General features: G+C 40.3%; 1 protein-coding gene across 15 annotated transcripts in view; it reads right to left on the bottom strand.

Moving 5' to 3' along the window:
• The window catches only part of LOC139789463 (protein unc-13 homolog B), a 213,666-nt gene that overhangs the window by 117,504 nt on the left and 78,995 nt on the right, over positions 1-17,167 (bottom strand). For all 15 annotated transcript variants that reach the window (XM_071730242.1, XM_071730244.1, XM_071730245.1 and 12 more), the window contains 2 exons: positions 13,686-14,012; positions 11,707-11,797 (listed from right to left, as the gene is read on the bottom strand). In XM_071730242.1, the coding sequence (XP_071586343.1) occupies positions 11,707-11,797; positions 13,686-14,012 (418 nt within the window). The remainder of the gene's footprint in view (positions 1-11,706; positions 11,798-13,685; positions 14,013-17,167) is intronic.

Below are 17,167 nucleotides of genomic sequence, written 5' to 3'. Positions count from 1 at the left end.
ATTAGCCCTTTTGCAAAGTCTGTGATGTGATGGACAAGCACAGAGTGACCAAACACACCCAAATATTAAGCAGAGATTGCAGGGGGTCATCCCAGCAGCTGCTGCCTCTCCTCAGGTCACAGAAGCCACTCCAGCTCCACCCAAACTGGGGAGAAGTGGATGTAAAGATGGGATGAAAAAGAGGTGATTCTACCAGCTGTACAGTTGTATATTAACTAGCTATTACTATTGGGAGCTAAAAATAGAGTGACTTACTAATTAGAATGAGTAACATGTATCCATGTCACACAGGTATGAGGCAGAGTTGTACTTGCTGTAAATTAATTCCCTTAAATTAGGCATAACATAATTCCGAGTGAATACACCAGACAGTCTATAGATGTTTGTGTAGACAAAACCGGATCCTTCAAGTACCTGTTACATGAAATAGCAAAAAAATACTTGCATCCATTTCAGTCTACTGCACTAACATGATACACTGAATAAAAACAGGAAAAAAAATGCAATAAAATTTAGCACTCTCAATTTCTTAAAAACAGTTTGTCATAATTGTGCGTTATCTTAAAATACAAGGTGAATACTGACTCATTAACAAAAATAAAAAACAGGTGGAGACTTGGTTAAAATAAACTGGTATTTTACATAGAGCAATCTCCCTTTGTATTTCCTACATTCCTATACAAATACTTGTATTTCCTATATAAAACCCCTAAATTATTTAAGTCACAACTTAAAGCACTGGCCAAAGTAAGGCTAAATAGATAAATCAATTCAAGGCTAAATCTAAATTCCCTTCTAGCTGGATATCTCTGTTGTCTCCTTTCTAATACACATCATTGATTTTGTCTTGATATTCTCTTTTCAAGTTCTCCTAGAAAAGAATTTTTCAGGTTTTTTTATTGAAAAAAACAAATAAAAAACCCCAATCAAACAAAAAACCCAACATCCAAACAAAGTTTCGATGAGTATAGTTTCAGTGGAATTTACTGTCTATCTAAGCAACTTGAAATGCCACGGGGAATTTTGAGTATCTCATTTAAGAACAAACCTGTTTACAAGCTAAACCATATTTTCTGAAATTGTTACCACTTGAACACTTGTCAGAAAGCAAAATTGCATCTATGATATCTGAGATTCCTTACCAGGCATGAGTCACCAATAACCACAGTGCCCCAACAAACCCCTCACACAGTTCAGCATCCTGAGCATCTACTATGCAAGTGCATGGTAAAGCCACCCCCCAAGAGGGGCTGCAACATGATTTTCACCATTCTGCTTCAGTGGCAGCATCAAAGTAGTGATTATCTCTCTCCTATACACCTCTGATTGTACTCTGATTCCCAAGGGGTCCTGTAATGTGGCACAGACAAGCTGCAAAAGCAGGCAAGGTGGGCAGGGTGAACATGGGGAGGCCACACTATGAAAAAGAGTTACTAAGGCTGTGGTTCCACAGACATTTCTCACAGCCTACTTAGAGGCTTCCTGGGTGTTGAAGTCCTATTCTTTGCTCCCACAAGCGACTGTCATGTAATTGCTTTCATAAACAGACCCATTTTTAGATTAATTAGGAACAGAAAGGGCAAAGAAACCCATTTGGAAGATGTTCACTAACAATTAGAAATATCATTTTCTGATTTCTAGCCTGGGTTCGTTCACAACCAGCTTATACCCTTCTGTTCTTGTACTAACATTAACCTTTAGCTTAAATAGCTGTAAGCTTGCCAGTATTTACTCTCCTCCTTTATTAGTACATGGAAGAAACATCCATTCTCAGCTTCCAGTCTGCTTAGCTAAGCCACACTTGCTAGGTCTCATCTCATGAGTCCTCAGCATCTCTCCTCCCAGGACTGACCCCTGTCCCACCTCTTCAACCTACCCTCTGATTTTTGCAATAGCCTTTATCTTCTCCAGCTGTTTCCTGGCTTCCTACACAGCATACTGGAAATATTATGGAAACACAGACAGATGAGACCAACTGCCCACCTGGTCTGTCACAGTATAGCACAAAGCACCATGCAGTAAGTGTCTTCACTGGTTTCCCATTTGCCAGGCAGAAATGCTTCCTTTCCCAATTATTTGTACAGCCTCATGCCCTAGAGAGGGCAGACTAAATGAACCTATAGGTACCCCGTAGAGCTATTCCTGCTCTTTTCCTGGTCCAGGAAGAGTGGATTAAACAGGACCCTCCTGTTTTTAACAGGATACTCCCACAATCCAGATACCACTGCTGCTCACCTGGTATCTCATCATCCCACAAACCCGAGGGCACAAGCCACCCTGTACAGCAAGACTCACTGCCTATAGTTTCCCAGTCAATTAGCACTCAAACAAACCACAGCCCTTCCCATATCTGGTATCTGTACACTTGAGCAATGGATGAAAATCTCAAACTACATGTGGAATTTCACCCCAGTTTTATGACAAAAAAAGCACACCAAGGACAGAGCTGTCAATGCATTCAGCTAGCGGTCCCTCCAGAACAGATGTCAGATACCTTGATGTTCCCAAGCACCTTTCAGCAGAGGATGCACATTATAAAACCAGATCATAGTCTCCAAGGAAAGACAGTTCTGAGGAGAGGAAGAACTCAACCCAGCTTTACAAGTACATGCTTCAAATGAAACCAAAGCACAACCACCAAAAAGTCCTTTTGAAAGTCCCACTGATCAGCCATCACAGGGACAGAAAGGAACCCACAGCTCGACCTAGATCCTTGATTCAGGCTCATCTGACCAGCAGAAAACTTGCTGGTGGCCCCAGTATAACTTATAAATTCTGCTTGGTTACCAAGTAAGGAGTCTGGATGCAAAGAAAGTGATCATATCACCTGGCAAGAACTACCTCCTAACAGCATTCATTTCCTGTGTTACAAGACCTCCAAATGGCTTGAATTCAACAAATCACTGATATTAAAATGTGCAAAAAAATAAAAATTCTACCCTATTTTACATGCTATGTAGCAGCAGCCAGCACTGGAGTCCTGCTGTCTTTAAGCATTACATTATATGTTACTAACAGCATTTTGACTTCCAAATGCCACTTTTACAATTGGGGAGGCGGGGGCAGAGGGGGAGGAAGCAATCATCTTACTTAAATCCAGAAGCAGAGTACTAGAAGATCATAGTTATAATACCCCTTAAACAATTCCAACAATCAGCTCAGAAGCACACAAGGTGATCTTGCCCTACATCTAAACAAGTTGTGTAACTATGCAGCTTGAAAAACAAGAAACAAGTAAAAGCAAAATAACAAGACAAAATTATGATGTACCAAACCCCTTTTTCTGACCTAATGTCTTTTTCTGAGAAGTTATGACATCCAAAGTGCCTGCTAACATTGCCCAAGTATTTAACACTTCATTTATGATGCTCTCAGCCTGTGCTGGCTAGCTCATCTTTTCCTGAAGTCTTGTGCCTTATAAGCCAAAGCCCACTGCTATCTCTCTGGTGCAGCATTTCTTGTACAGATTGCTTCAGTAACACAAAATACTGGGAAATATCCCCTCCTCCCACACAGAGCCTTAAAAATAAGAGTGCTAAGTCTGGCTCTCCCAACAGCCAACACTATTTTTAAAGGGCTGTGATTGTGGCAGGTAGGAGTCCCCCCACCCACCTCTCCCATTGCACCCCTATTCTGAGAGCAGGAGGAACTGACTTACTCCAATGCTTGATAAAGCAGTTTCTGCTGATCAGCACCTTGTGCCATGGTGTGCCAAGGCATCCAGGACACTGCAGGATTCTGCACTCCACTCCTCATCAGCTACAAAAGACTCTATCAGCAGACTACAGGGCTGTAACTCTTTCTGCCATTACATCCCCAGAACAAAGTGCAAAGAGGGGAGCTTTGCATGAGGTGGCAACAGCTGCCTCAGCTCCCATATTTTTAGTATTCTCCTCCAGCCTTTGGAATATACTATTTAGAGGACTTGCTCAACTCTCCAAACAGATCTGGGTTCCATTTTTCCTGAAAGCTTCAGACAATTGCTGCAGCAGGTTGTGCAAGTCACTATTCAAAAAGTTTTGGTAGAAACATGAATGCAAACTGGTCAGCACCAGCCAGGGGAAAATAGCTTATTGTAGCTCATTCCAGTTCGGAGGAGCTCTGAGCACATGGATAGTCCCTTCAGCCTGCAATATTCAACGTAATTCAGGGAATAAACACAGACATTTTTGTAACCAGATTGCCTAAAAGAAATTATGCTAGAGACAAAAATGCAGCGATTTTGGGTATGTAGTTTAATTCAGAACCCAGGAGCTGAACAAAACAAGGTCATCTACCCACATTGCCAGCCCATTGCAGCCACCCACATCTTGGTTTCTGATCAGCAGAAGTACAATTCCCATGGACAGAAGGAAGGTGAATAAGATGCCATTTCCTTCAGAAAATACCAGCCTGTTAGAATTAAAATCTGTTTTGCAGTACCATGATGAATTTGAACAGGAATATTTCTCTGGTCTAAGATGTCCAAGCAGGAGTGGGTGCCAGGAAGAGCTATTCCCTGGAGGAGTGTTACAGTTCAGCAGCCAATATATTTCTCTAAACCATGGGAAGCCTCGATTAAACACAAAGTGTTTTAAGCAAAATAAAATTAAAAAGGTGCAATAACAGATTATTCACATACATCCTAGTACTGCCATTATGACCTTACAAGTCAGAGGACAGACAGATTCACTTCAGCCACGCTATACTGCTTGAATTTAATGTGCAGTGCTGGCACAGAGTAGGAGCTTCACTTGATAGTGGAACACCCCCTGTTTGTAAACTATAACCCAGATGTTGCATTAACACCTCCCCTTTATTTTTAAGGAAATCAATGGAATAAACTTTGGGAGAAATACTACACTTGGATTCTCATTTCCATTCATAAGAATTTTGACTCACAGGTGTGTAGAGTTTACAATACAAACATAGAGAAACAAAGCTATGGTCCTCAAAACTAATATGGATGGGGAAAAGAAAATCAATGTCCTCTTGGAGGACATTGTCCATCTTGGAGGATGAAAATCTTCATGTCCTCGTGGAGGCAACCTCTCCTCTCGAAGGTCTACAGGAGGCTTGCAGTGAAAAAGTAAAATAGCATTACAGGACAGTTAGGCATGGACACTGCAAACTCCTGTTACGACTAAGAAATCTCCTCCGGAGAGAATTTGAGATCTTTCTAGCCAGAAGCAGGATGGTATGAAGGAATTCTGTTGTCAGTGAAGGGGTCAGAGGTACTGTGTGCTGGGGAATACAGATCATCAACACCAAAACTGGTTTCTAGAAAAGGTGAGTATTAGTTTAATGTCAGTACACTGATGTGTTCAGAGAAGCTTGCAGAAAAGCTTGCTAGCAACTGAATAGGTTCATAGTTGCTGTTGTCATCATGAAAAGCATTTCTTACCAGGATGTTGCTCACAAGAAACCATTTCTCTTGATTTTAGCATAATTACTCTGGAAAGAGAAAGTCTGCTGATTTTTCACACAAGTTTATCAAAATTATACTAAAAAAAATTACAACAGCAGGTAACAAAGATAAAACATTATTTTCTTGTGTGTACCCAGAAATAATTATCTCTTTGTTATAACACCTTAACGTAGAGCAGGTTAAAAACTGATAGTAGGTCTCAGAGAATTTCATTAAGGATAAATAAACTTGCCTTTTATTCCAAAGAGATGCAGGTATGTAGGTATCTTATTTAAGACACTGAGATGAAAGAAGCTTTTCCCTCTCTGAGTGCAGCATGTTAGCTGAACATTCCCTCACAGAGAGGCAAGAAGACACACAGACAAAGGTTATTTAACCACTGGGGCATTACCCCACACTGAAAGCTTCCTTGGGAAAGCCATGAAGGGCTCTGGGGAATCCCACAAGACTTGTTAGTCTGCAAACTCAGATGCAGCAGAAGGAAATAACATTATGGCACGGGAAGATAACAACACCTGCACTGCATTTGTATTTAAATACTTTCTAAATAATTATTGTTGTGCAATCCCTAAGAGGTCTGAAAGCCACACACATGTTTTCTAGGTAAGATATGCAGATAGCACTTGTCTGCCAGTGTGAGCACAGCCACTTGACAGCCCTACAGCTGGCAACAACCCTTGGATCTCATCTTACCTACACAGACCCGCTCTCCAGCGTGGGAGCAGCAATTTCATGAGCAAAAACCAAAACTTCTACAGATCCCCACCTGCTTTGATCCCTGTGACATTTGGTCAGCAATACTAGAATTTTGGTGGAGGTTAAAAATAGCCTGCATAAATACAGCAGGTAGAAAAGAAGGAAGACATTTCACTGGGGATGTAGTTTTTCTATATGAAGAGAAGTTTCTGGTAACTCCCTGAGAGAGTCACAGTGCTTCAGTTTGCTTCTTTGCCACTGCGTGGGAGGCTTTGAAAATGCAGAGCTTACTCATCTTCACGGGACCGATAAAAAAGCACACAGGAAACAAAGCTTAAGGGAAATAAAATGCCCAAAGAAAGCTATTGCATGGACTGCACGGTTCATGAGAGGTGGAAAGGGACAGTTCCTCACCTGTTGGTGGCTAGCTCAAAGCAGGTGTGTCCTCCACTACCCATCTGGGCTGGAGCACAGGTACCTGGTTTAGAGGGCACATGATCAGAGGGTCTGGATTCACATGTGGGGAGTGTGGGCAGGCAGGTAACTTATAACTAAACTAGCAACTAAAACTGGCCCTAGTTAGTGCCCAGCTGATCTCCTCAATAACAGAATAGCAAAGTCCATAAGGGACTCCACGGGGCGCCCCACAGATACATTAGAAGGTAATAGTGGTGTTTTTTCAACATATTTTCAAAATTAAACTGGGGCTTCACACTCCAAAATCAGCAATATAATACTGTCCCCTAGACAACGTCTCTTAAAAGCGAGACCCTGATGGTTCTTAAATATTTGCAAGTGCTGGATCAGAAGTGCTAATTGTATCACTAAGGGGCATGGGAAAAATAAGACTGAGGCTACAGCTGGGTACCTGTAGCACTATAAAACACTAATTTAGTCCCTCAGCTACAAGTGCTTATGGTATCCTGGAAGAACAATGTCCTGAACCACATCTGCCATCATGACATATGATATACTTCAATAACAGTGAAAAAGAACAGACTATTGACATTTAACAGAAAAAGAAGAATACTGAAGTAAAAAGAATTGGTATGTGATAACACCTAGAAGAAAGAAAACCCAGAAGAAAACACTGTCCCAGTGACTTTGGGTTTTAAATGAGAACAAATAAATTTATATATTTAATCTCCAGATAAAAGAGGAAAATTATGCCTAAGACTTTCTCCCCCATAAACACATACATGTGGATGAAATCACAGATCCCACACTCTTGTATTGCTCAAATGTACTTGAAAGAATTGGTAAGAAAGGTTATTTGGTGACTTGACTGATTTCTTTTTCCTTCTCTAGTCCACCAATCCTTATGTGTTATGGAAAACTTGGATTCAAATTAGTGTAACTTTAAAAGTCACACAGCTGTGTCACTAGCTGAAGGCTATTTCAGTTCAGGAGGGATGCAAGTTGAAGATGCAATAGCTATGTGTTTGTTCTTCTGCAAAAGAAGCTCTCACAGAGGGACTGCAGAAACGAGCTATCAATTAATCCCGCCTTGTAGACAATGTTCTAAGTGTGAAGGTGAGAATTATTGAGTCATTCCTCTCTAGGATGAAAACCCTGCTTTAATTCAGTCATAATTAAGTTTCCTCCTCACAAACACAGAAAGAGAACAAGCAAAACAGCAGAAGTGAGGAAAAAACTGCATGCTACCAAAAACTTTTAACATCCACAGTTACAAATTTCTGTGCTATTTTATAACTGTCAAGTATTAATTAAAATACTACATTTTTCTGACTCATGGTCCTGTAGGATGTATTTACATTATTCACACGAATATTAATCCCTTCTCAGGTAGGAGGCTGAACTGCTATGGGGATTTATAATCACATCACATATGGAAACTTCTTGGATGTTTTTGGGTTTTTTTTTAATCTCTTATTTCTTTCAAATTTCAGCCAGATCATTAGCAATTAAGAGTCATAAGAACCATGTCGGTTGTCTGTGTGAGAGGAATCCAGCAGCTCAGCTCAGTGAGATGGAGCTCCACGTGTATTGCTGAAATTTTACTGTACACTGAGGAAGGGGAACTTTGAAAAGAGCTGGAGAGATCACTCAGAACAATAAGAAGGTAAGCAGCTGTGTTAAAAGCAGTAGAACAAAACAGAGGGAAAATCCTCTTGAAAGCCTCTAGGCAAAGACCGAAGATGGTGAGGTGTTAATGGGGTAATCAGAGGCAAGAGGCAGGAGCTTTTCTAACTATCAACCAGTTAAACTATCATCCCAGGGACCTTACAAATCCTGAGACTTATCTGGATAGTCTGTATTTGTATCACGTCGTGGACTTCAAAACAAGACCTAGGAATGAACCGCTGATGATGCACAAGGTGCAGAAAGCAACTAGCATAGATTCTCTTTTATATTTTAGCAAAAGTATGGAGAGAAATGAGGATGCAGATGCATATGAGAAAACTGACAGCCTTCCTGATAGCTTGAAAAGAAAGGAATTAGATGAGCCAGAAAAACGAGGCAATTCAAGAACACAATCCAATAAAAACTTGGAAAAACTAGAGCTCATGAGAAACAGGCTTAAATGACTAGAAGTTCAGGAAGCTGTTAACAGATAATGAAACAGCACTATCAGAAACAAAATCACAAGCTATCCCAGTGCAGAGGATGGAAAGGACATCCAATAAGACAACAGTAAAAAAAAAATTACAAGCTCTTCAGAGGGCTTGAACTTTGAAATGCAGATATTTTCTTGATGAAGTTTTTAAGGACAAGCATGATTACACAGGAAAGAAATCAGAAGGTCAATACACAAAATTAAACACCTAGCAGTGAACACACAAAATGACAAATCATGGCTCCTACTCAAAGGAAGAGAAAAGCTATAATCAGGTGTCATTATGACTGGAACATTTTACGCCTTAATTGCTTCAGGTCCTCACTGACAGGGACTACTGCAGTCAAGCAGCTGACAGAATTCTAGTTCTTTGGGGAAAAAGAAAAAAGTTCAGCAAGTCATTAAAAAAGCAGACTTCAGTAAAGGACAACAAATTTGAAAGCAAACAGAAAAGGTAGTTATTTCTAAGCCAGCTGACCTGATAAATTTTCATCCTCAGGTACAAGGTTGCAACACTGACAATTGCAAAGTGCTAAGAACTTTAAAAACAGGCAAGACATTTGAAGATTTGAAAAGGGCAAAGCAAGCATTTATGCTTTAAAAAAAAGGAGGAGGAGGATGTGGATAATGATGAAAGCACTAACTTGACTTTTTCCCTCCCCTCCTGGGAACTTAAGACTGGAACAAATAATCAAATTATTTGCAAATCTTCTACAACATAAAAAGGAGTGAAATAACAGTGAGCATGGTTTCATCAAGAGTAGAACTGTGTCAAATTAATTTAATTTCCTTCTAAGACAATTATTTTTAGGAGTAGGAGAGTAACAGTATAAGTTTTATATCCCGAGGCCTGGATGAAACTGCTGAAATAGATGCAAACACACTGGAAAAAATTATACTCAGGGTAGTCAGACTCAGTGTATCAGAGTCCCTCAGGCAGCTCTGGAAGCACAGAAGTTGGCAGCTTGGGTGCTACACAACTTATTCACATACAACTTCAAGGATTTGTAGGCATAACAGGAAGAGACAGACAGCAAAGTGCTTAAAGAAGTAGAAAAAAAGAAAACACAAAACACTTCCATAAAAACAAGTGCAAAGCCATACTCAGCTCTAATCCAACACAAATTGGGCTAGGGAACAACTGACAAAGCAGTTTTTCAGAAGGAGCCTCAGCTCTGGAAATGATAAGAGGGTAACTATACAACAGTGTTAGCCTGAGATAAAAAGGCATCATCACAGCAGGATAACTGATACCTTGGGATACCAGGATCACAGCCTGGAGAACAAAGTCTGCATTGCTCTGCAGTGCACATGAGCAGGCTCTCAGATGGGTTTCTACATGCACAGTTTTGGACAGATCAATTTCTATATCCAGTTTTGGAGTGCCTAGAAGAAAACCTCATAAGAAAAGGCTAAAAGAGCAAGTGCCATTTAATGAACACGAGAAGAGGAAGCGAAGGGTTGTCCTCTCTTTGCAGCAGCCCTTCACTATTACAGGGAGGAAGGGAATAGTTTCTGCTCCTTTTGCCTTTGTCCCAATAGTGAGAAATGGATTTATAAGATAGATCAGAGGTTACGAAAAGCCTTTAGATAGTAAAGAAAGCTAAGCCCTGGAGCAGGCTGATGGAAAGTTGGTTTTTGTTTTAATGGAATTTTGTTGCTAGGAGTGGCCACAGCAAATAAAAAACCATGACATAACCAAACCACAGTTCTGTAACAGTGATCTCAAAGCATGTCCTTCCTTCAAATTCAGCAGGAACACAAAGATTGATACTGAATCACTGTGTGCTCTCACAGGGAAAAAAAAAAAAAAAAAAAAAAAAAAAGATATCCAGGAACAGGTATCATTGGATCTTTTGTCCCTGCTGGTCTGTTTGTGCACTTGTTTTCCACAGAACCAAACTATTGTTTAGATGCTCTACAAAACCACAATAGAAATTCCCATTCTTCTTAGATACTAACAGCTCTTAAATTTAATTTCCATGTCATGCTGGCAGTTTTGACCTGAATCACTTCTGCTCAGAAGTGAAGTAGCAAAGTAATTATTACATAAGAAAGAATTCACAGTCCAGGTAAATCAAGGGAGAGTAGTTCTGCTGTGGCGCATCAGATGCCTCAGATGAAAAAAAAAAAAAAAAAAAAAAAAAAGAATTTCCTAAAATTTGCAACAAATCCATACAAGAAAGAAAAGTCCCGATACTGATAGACGCTGTAAAATAATTTCTTGTTAAAACAAGAGAGCTATGGAAGAAAGTACTATTTCTAAGTGAAATACATTAACCCTGCATTTTGAATAGTAGGCAATAGTTTATCATCTATAGAATATGAACACCATATGTTATCTTTCTGTGGGCATACAGATGGATGAAAGCATAAGACGTTTTAAAAAAAAAAAAAACAACAACTTTTTGGGTCTTAATCGCTGTTTTCTAAAACAAGACTGTTTATACTGTTAAAGAAAATGTCACAACCTTTTCTTTTTGACTTCCCAAATCAAGTTTATTTATTTTTAAATCTTACTTTCATGAGATGGAAATACCAAGACTAATTATACCCCCACTCTCAATTAGTATATATAAAAATATTTGATGTGAAGTTTTCCAGGGAACATTTTCACACGACAAATAGTATCAGTAACTCCTACTAACCTAACAAGCTATCCTCAAGTTGCCTTGAAAGAAAGCCTTCATTTTGAACAATTTAACATAAACCATTTAGGCACAGACATTATTAATACTGTTTACAGAGCTATTTCTAATTCAGAGATAATTTCTCTTCTCCTGCATATTTACTGATATTAATCAGTAATTGTCTTGTTTTAGACAGTAACATTCAAAATGCTTGGTAGAAGTAGGTAGCTCTGAGACCATCACAACATGCTGCAGTCCAATACAATACATTTGGATCAAATATTTTGTCTGCAAAATACCAAAACTGTATGAGATGTATTACAAGGAAGTAGAAATGAAACCTTCAACCAGACATGGGTAGCACAAAGAAGGTGGGCAGCAATGTTACATCCTACCTCTTGAAGCTGCAGCCGAACTTTGTTAATGGCTCTAATCCAATGGGCTCTTGCTGGAGGAAAGGGTGGTGGCTCCTTGTCACCATCGTAGCTTAAAGAGGAGAAAAACAAAATCACTAAATGAAAACCCTCATCTGTAGCACTGGACATTTGATACTGGACAGTGCAATCACAGCTTCAGCAAACCAACAGGCTTTGGTAAGCACAGCCGTGCTCCTACTCTGGGAGTCAAGAGGTTTAAAGCAAAGGTTTCCTTATACACAGGCACTTTTGGGAACTGAGTCACTGAAGATAAAAGCTAGGATACAATCCAGCCCCAGGATTAAGATGATGTTGGTCAAAACACCAGGAAAGCAGTTCCAGATACCTGATCAAATCAGTTCAACACATTAGTATTGTAACTGTACACACTACACAGAGGCAGATGAAAGGTTTTCCATGCCCATTGCAGGTCCTTTCTAACCACTGCCTCTTCCCTACTGCTAGAAATGTCCATCCCTCTTCAGTGGAAACACTGGCAACAGGGCCCAACTGTGTTTTTTCCCTTTCATTGCACCTTTCTCACTTCACCTTCTTGTACAGTATTTCAAGAGGGCACCTGCACCTGGCAGTAGTGCCCCATCTCAATGCCCCACAGGACATTTTACACTCCCTAAGCTCATTATACACTGGGTCTTTGGTTGCATTCTTTTTTTTTTTGTGTTGCTGAAGTGTAAATTATCAAAACAAACATCCTTCTGCCAGCAAAGCACCCCGCACTGCTGACAGTAAAAAAAAATATAACTGAGAGCAACATGAAACCATCCTACACATCTACCAGGTGCAACTCTAAGGATCAACATTCAGAGCTTAGTTCCATGCATCCTCCATGGAGACAGAAAATCAGTGCCAGAGAGTGGAGAAGAAAGGAGCCAGTGATACAGGAGTATCCAAGCTATATCCCCTTATTAGCCTGAAATAGACTATGTGAACAACCTTCCTTGTGAGCAAATATAGGGCAGCCATTCTGGGACAAGACTCCTGCTGCTCTATAAGGAGAAGAGGAAAGTGAGTCAGAGCTTAAAAACAGTTTAACAGTTTTTCTAGTCTTATTTTCCTTTTTCATATCTTCAGTGTAAGGGTTGCCTACACATGAACTGCTGTGGTTAATTCTGTCATTAGAGAGAACATCACTGTGACACCATCTGCACCTTCCCAAAGGGTACAGACAGACAGCTTTCCACAGATCTAACTGAACCAGATAAAAATGATCCCTCATACTCACAAAAGTCTAACCATATAACCATATCCACACTAGGGGATGCAGTGACTTCATTACCTCAAGGGGAAAACAAGCAAACAAATCCAAAACCCAACACTTCTTAAGTTAAACAGTGAATTTTAAAATTCCTGTATAAGCTGTACAAAACCCACTGTAGAAAATCCCCAAAACTTAGCTGAAATACTTCTGACTGTTTTCAGTACTGGTGACAGCTTGGAAAGCCCAAGTGCAAGGACAAGAAAAGCTGCCACAGTGAGTCAGAGCAACATGTCTATTCATATTGCAGCTCTACAACCTACAAACAACATAAACAGCAACTGATTGCAGTAGCCTGCTATACAAGAAAGGAACCTGTGTAGCTCTAACCATGACTACATGTAGTTCGTGGTTGCTCCCACATGTGAGCAATGGCAGCAGTGATCTGTGGACCAGACTACATTCAACAAATGAAAACTGGAAAATACAGCAAACAAGCTTCAAGGCACCAGCAGACATTTCTCTTTACATATAGAGAGCAAACACAATTTATGCGTAGCCTGTGTCTCATAAATAACTGGTTCAGCACATAAAGTTCTCACAGATAAGCAGCATCATGTTAATTGTTAGAGAAGGCTGTAGGCAGAGCATATATGATTTGCCTTGGGAAATAGCAAAGACAGGAAACTGATATAGTTAATTTTTGAATTAGTTGAAAGAACTCATTAATAGTTTCACCTACCTCACTTGGGGTCCTGCATCAACAGCCTTGGGCTTCTCAGGTTCCAGAGGCAATTTAGGGGCAGAATGGTCTGCAAGTTTCTCCTCTGTCTCACAGACCTTTTCCTCCTCCCCTTTGCCACAAGGCTCCTCTTGCTCCCTGAGCCATGCCTGACCATCCTTCTGGTAGCTGCCCAGACTGTGGTAGGAATGATTCAACTCTCTTTCCTGGTGATCATCATCTTGCTCAGAGCCATGGGCACTTTCATGGGAATGGTCCGGCTCACTCAGGCGAGAGCTTCCCTGGCTGACATTACAAGAGGAGTCATATCTACTACTGTCAGCAGGACTATGAGAGAACAAGAAAGTCCATCAGAAAAAACAATGGCTCAGAGAAATACAAAGCAATCTGCACAGCTATCAAGCTCAGTGGGACACTAAATATTACTGAAAAGACACATTGTGCAGTCAGACTTCACTATTGCACTCCCACAACTAAATCTAGATTTTGGAACGTCAAAATTTTGGTAGTCAGTGGAAATAATTAATATACAGCCTACCAGTATATAGACCATATATGACAATGGTCTTCCTTGCACTGACTATTTCTTCACCTTGCATCAGCTAGAAACTGCCAGCGAAGATATTCTAATAACCAGACAGGAGTAAGAATGGAAAAATAGCAATTCAGAGTGGAAGTGTTTCTGTCTTCTGCAGCTTCACTGCAGCTGAGGTCTCTATTATGCTCCTTTAAGTTATTAACTATGTTTCTCAAAATCACTTTCATTATTATGAATTTATTTATTTACTTATTTACTTATTTAACAATTATGATAAAATACACTGAAGTCAAGATTAAGGTTGTCAGGATCATCAACATAAAACCTTTGACAAAAGCATAGCAATTGTTCAGTGGGGAGCACGTCTTGCTCCAACAGTTTTTTCAATAATTTCATTTACGTAAATACACAATGCCAAGAGGGTGTGATCTCTCTAATTCAAGACACCACTTCCAGAACTGAATTCCTAGAATTCTGACACAAAACACAATGGCTGGAAATTCACCATGCAGTCAGGAAAACTGCAGCTGAGAACTGAGGAGCACTAACGTTGCTCTCTCTTGCTCACGTTAGAGAAATTGAAGCCAGATAGGAAGTTTTGGGTGTCCAGTGTTGGAACTGTATGTTCAGAGCCACAAGTTTCATTTGGCTGGCTCAAACCAGGACACACATCACCCAGAGATACAAGTTTAGCAAGCCTCTGGTTTGTTTTGGTTTATTTTTTTGATAAAACCTGTAACTCAACACAAGCACAGGACTGAAAACATACTCATGGAATACAAGTACCTTTCTTTAGTGGCTTTCCTAACTGTATGAAAAAACACCTTTGCACAGATTTTAGGAAGCGCAAGCATTAGAATATCTTCACTGATACATCAATTAATGTTTCAAAATCTTTAGTCATGTGAAAGGAGCCTAATTATTCCTAGAATAGATTATTAATAAGTAAAATTTCTCTCTAAAATTAAAAGCCTTTAACTTGCATTTTGAAAACAAATTGTTCATTCCTTTCAGTATGTTCTACCTACTAGTACCTTTTTTCTTAGCAAATACAACATAGTTATCTCCAAACAGAAAGCAAAGTGAATTGAATGCAGCAAAGTTAAGACAGAAAGCGTGTAAAGCTAATGGAATTTGCACTAGAAGCATCTTATTCAGTGGGACGCAGTATAAGAACATGGGAAATTCAATTACACTTAGAGAAAAAAAGAGTGGAAAAGGGTGAGAAAATGGTCTAAGGGCTTGTATATTACCAGTCACTACAGCTTGTCACATCCTCTGTGACAGCTATCAGTACCACTACAAACACTTGACATCAAATAGGGGGTGACACAAAACTACAAACACTACACTCAAGGCCAATATCTACTGCTACAGTATTGCATTATAAATGGTCAAAAACCTGAAACCATTTATGATGCCTCATTTGTAACTAGCCTTTTCTCATTCAGTAGTTCCACGCTATTCAGATCTGCAGCCTGTGAGCTAGGATGAAGTGTTGCTCCACTAGGAGCAGAATCAAACTCAGTTTCCTTCTTTTCAGGCTCATCTGGTGCATGCCCTTCTTCCTCATCTTCTTTTTGTGGTTCACCTGAAATCACATTTTGCTGATCTTCTGACTCCTTATCAAACTTCTCTCCCAGCTCTTTGTTGGGTATATCATCAACAGCAATTGCACCAGATGGTTCTTCAGAAAGTTCATTGTCTCTACTATCAGGCTGCTTTGAAGACAAGTTTACTTCTATATTTGCATCAGTCAGTTGATCTGAGGCTGATTTTGAGTTTTCATCTGAACTGACTGTTCCTAACACCTTGTCATCTGGTTTTGACAAAGCCTGTGGTGTTACATGTGGTTCCCTCTTGGCAGAGGTCTCCTTATTCTCTTTTTGCCAGGGAAAGGAGAAATCTAGCTTTTTCCCAAATACTGCTCCTTGGGCACTCTCTGGCTTACTCACCTTTTCTTCACTACCTCCTTCAAAGAGAGTTGATGAAAGTTTCTTAAAGCTGGACATGAGGCCCTGATCTGCCCCTGCTTTACTAACAGAAGGTGACTGCTGAGAGAAGAATGACCCAAATGGCTTTCCACTATCCGCAGATGACATAAAACTGAATTTTGGCAAACTAGGTATGTTTGGTATTTCAAAGACCGGTTTACTACTGTTTGTTTCTGGAGGAACATTACCAGATTCACCCTGTTTCTTCAAGTCACATTTAGAATCAATCCCTTCTGCAGGCACCTCATCAATCACTAAAGGTTTCTCCTGTTCAGCAGTTTGCTGTTCTGCTTCACTGTTCTTCTTTTCATTCAGCTGGAGCAGATGAACACTGGGCTCATCAGCTGGAGCTGTGGGTTCTCTGTTTTCACTACTGATCATGTCCTGCTCATGGGAAACAGCCTTGGCCTGATCCTCTGTAACAGCTGACTCTAATTCAAGTGTAGCACTCTCATCCTGGTGGGAAAGGTTTGTGTCTGCCTCATTAGTTGAGGCTTCCATTTCCAGTTCAAGCATATCAGAAGAACCAGTCTGAAGGCTACCAACAGGTGCCTTATCTTCAGAAGCAGGTTCTTCCTCTGTTCCATGTGAAGAACCCACATCTGGCTGGCATGTGTTTATATCAGTCAGTTCAGTGACCTCAGCCTGCACTGGATCAACTGCATTACAGAGATTAAACTGGCCTGGCTTATTATCTACCATCTCTAAGGGCTGTGTGTCAGTATCCAACTGCAGCACCTCAAGGGCTTGATTTTCACTAGACCCTGCTGTTTCTGGAGTGACACTCAAGGGTTCCTCATTACATGTTTCTGATTTCTTATTTCCCTCAATTTCTGTTTTCATAGGAGACTCTGTTGTGGAGTTGACCTCCGCTGAAACAGGTACTGTATCTGCCTCTAAGGAGGTCGGGGCATCTCTTTCAGATTCTCTGGCTGCAGCTGTATTTTGTG

This window comes from Heliangelus exortis, chromosome Z (assembly GCF_036169615.1).
Source record: "Heliangelus exortis chromosome Z, bHelExo1.hap1, whole genome shotgun sequence".
NCBI lineage: Eukaryota > Metazoa > Chordata > Aves > Apodiformes > Trochilidae > Heliangelus > Heliangelus exortis.
This window is presented reverse-complemented; position numbering and strand designations above follow the sequence as displayed.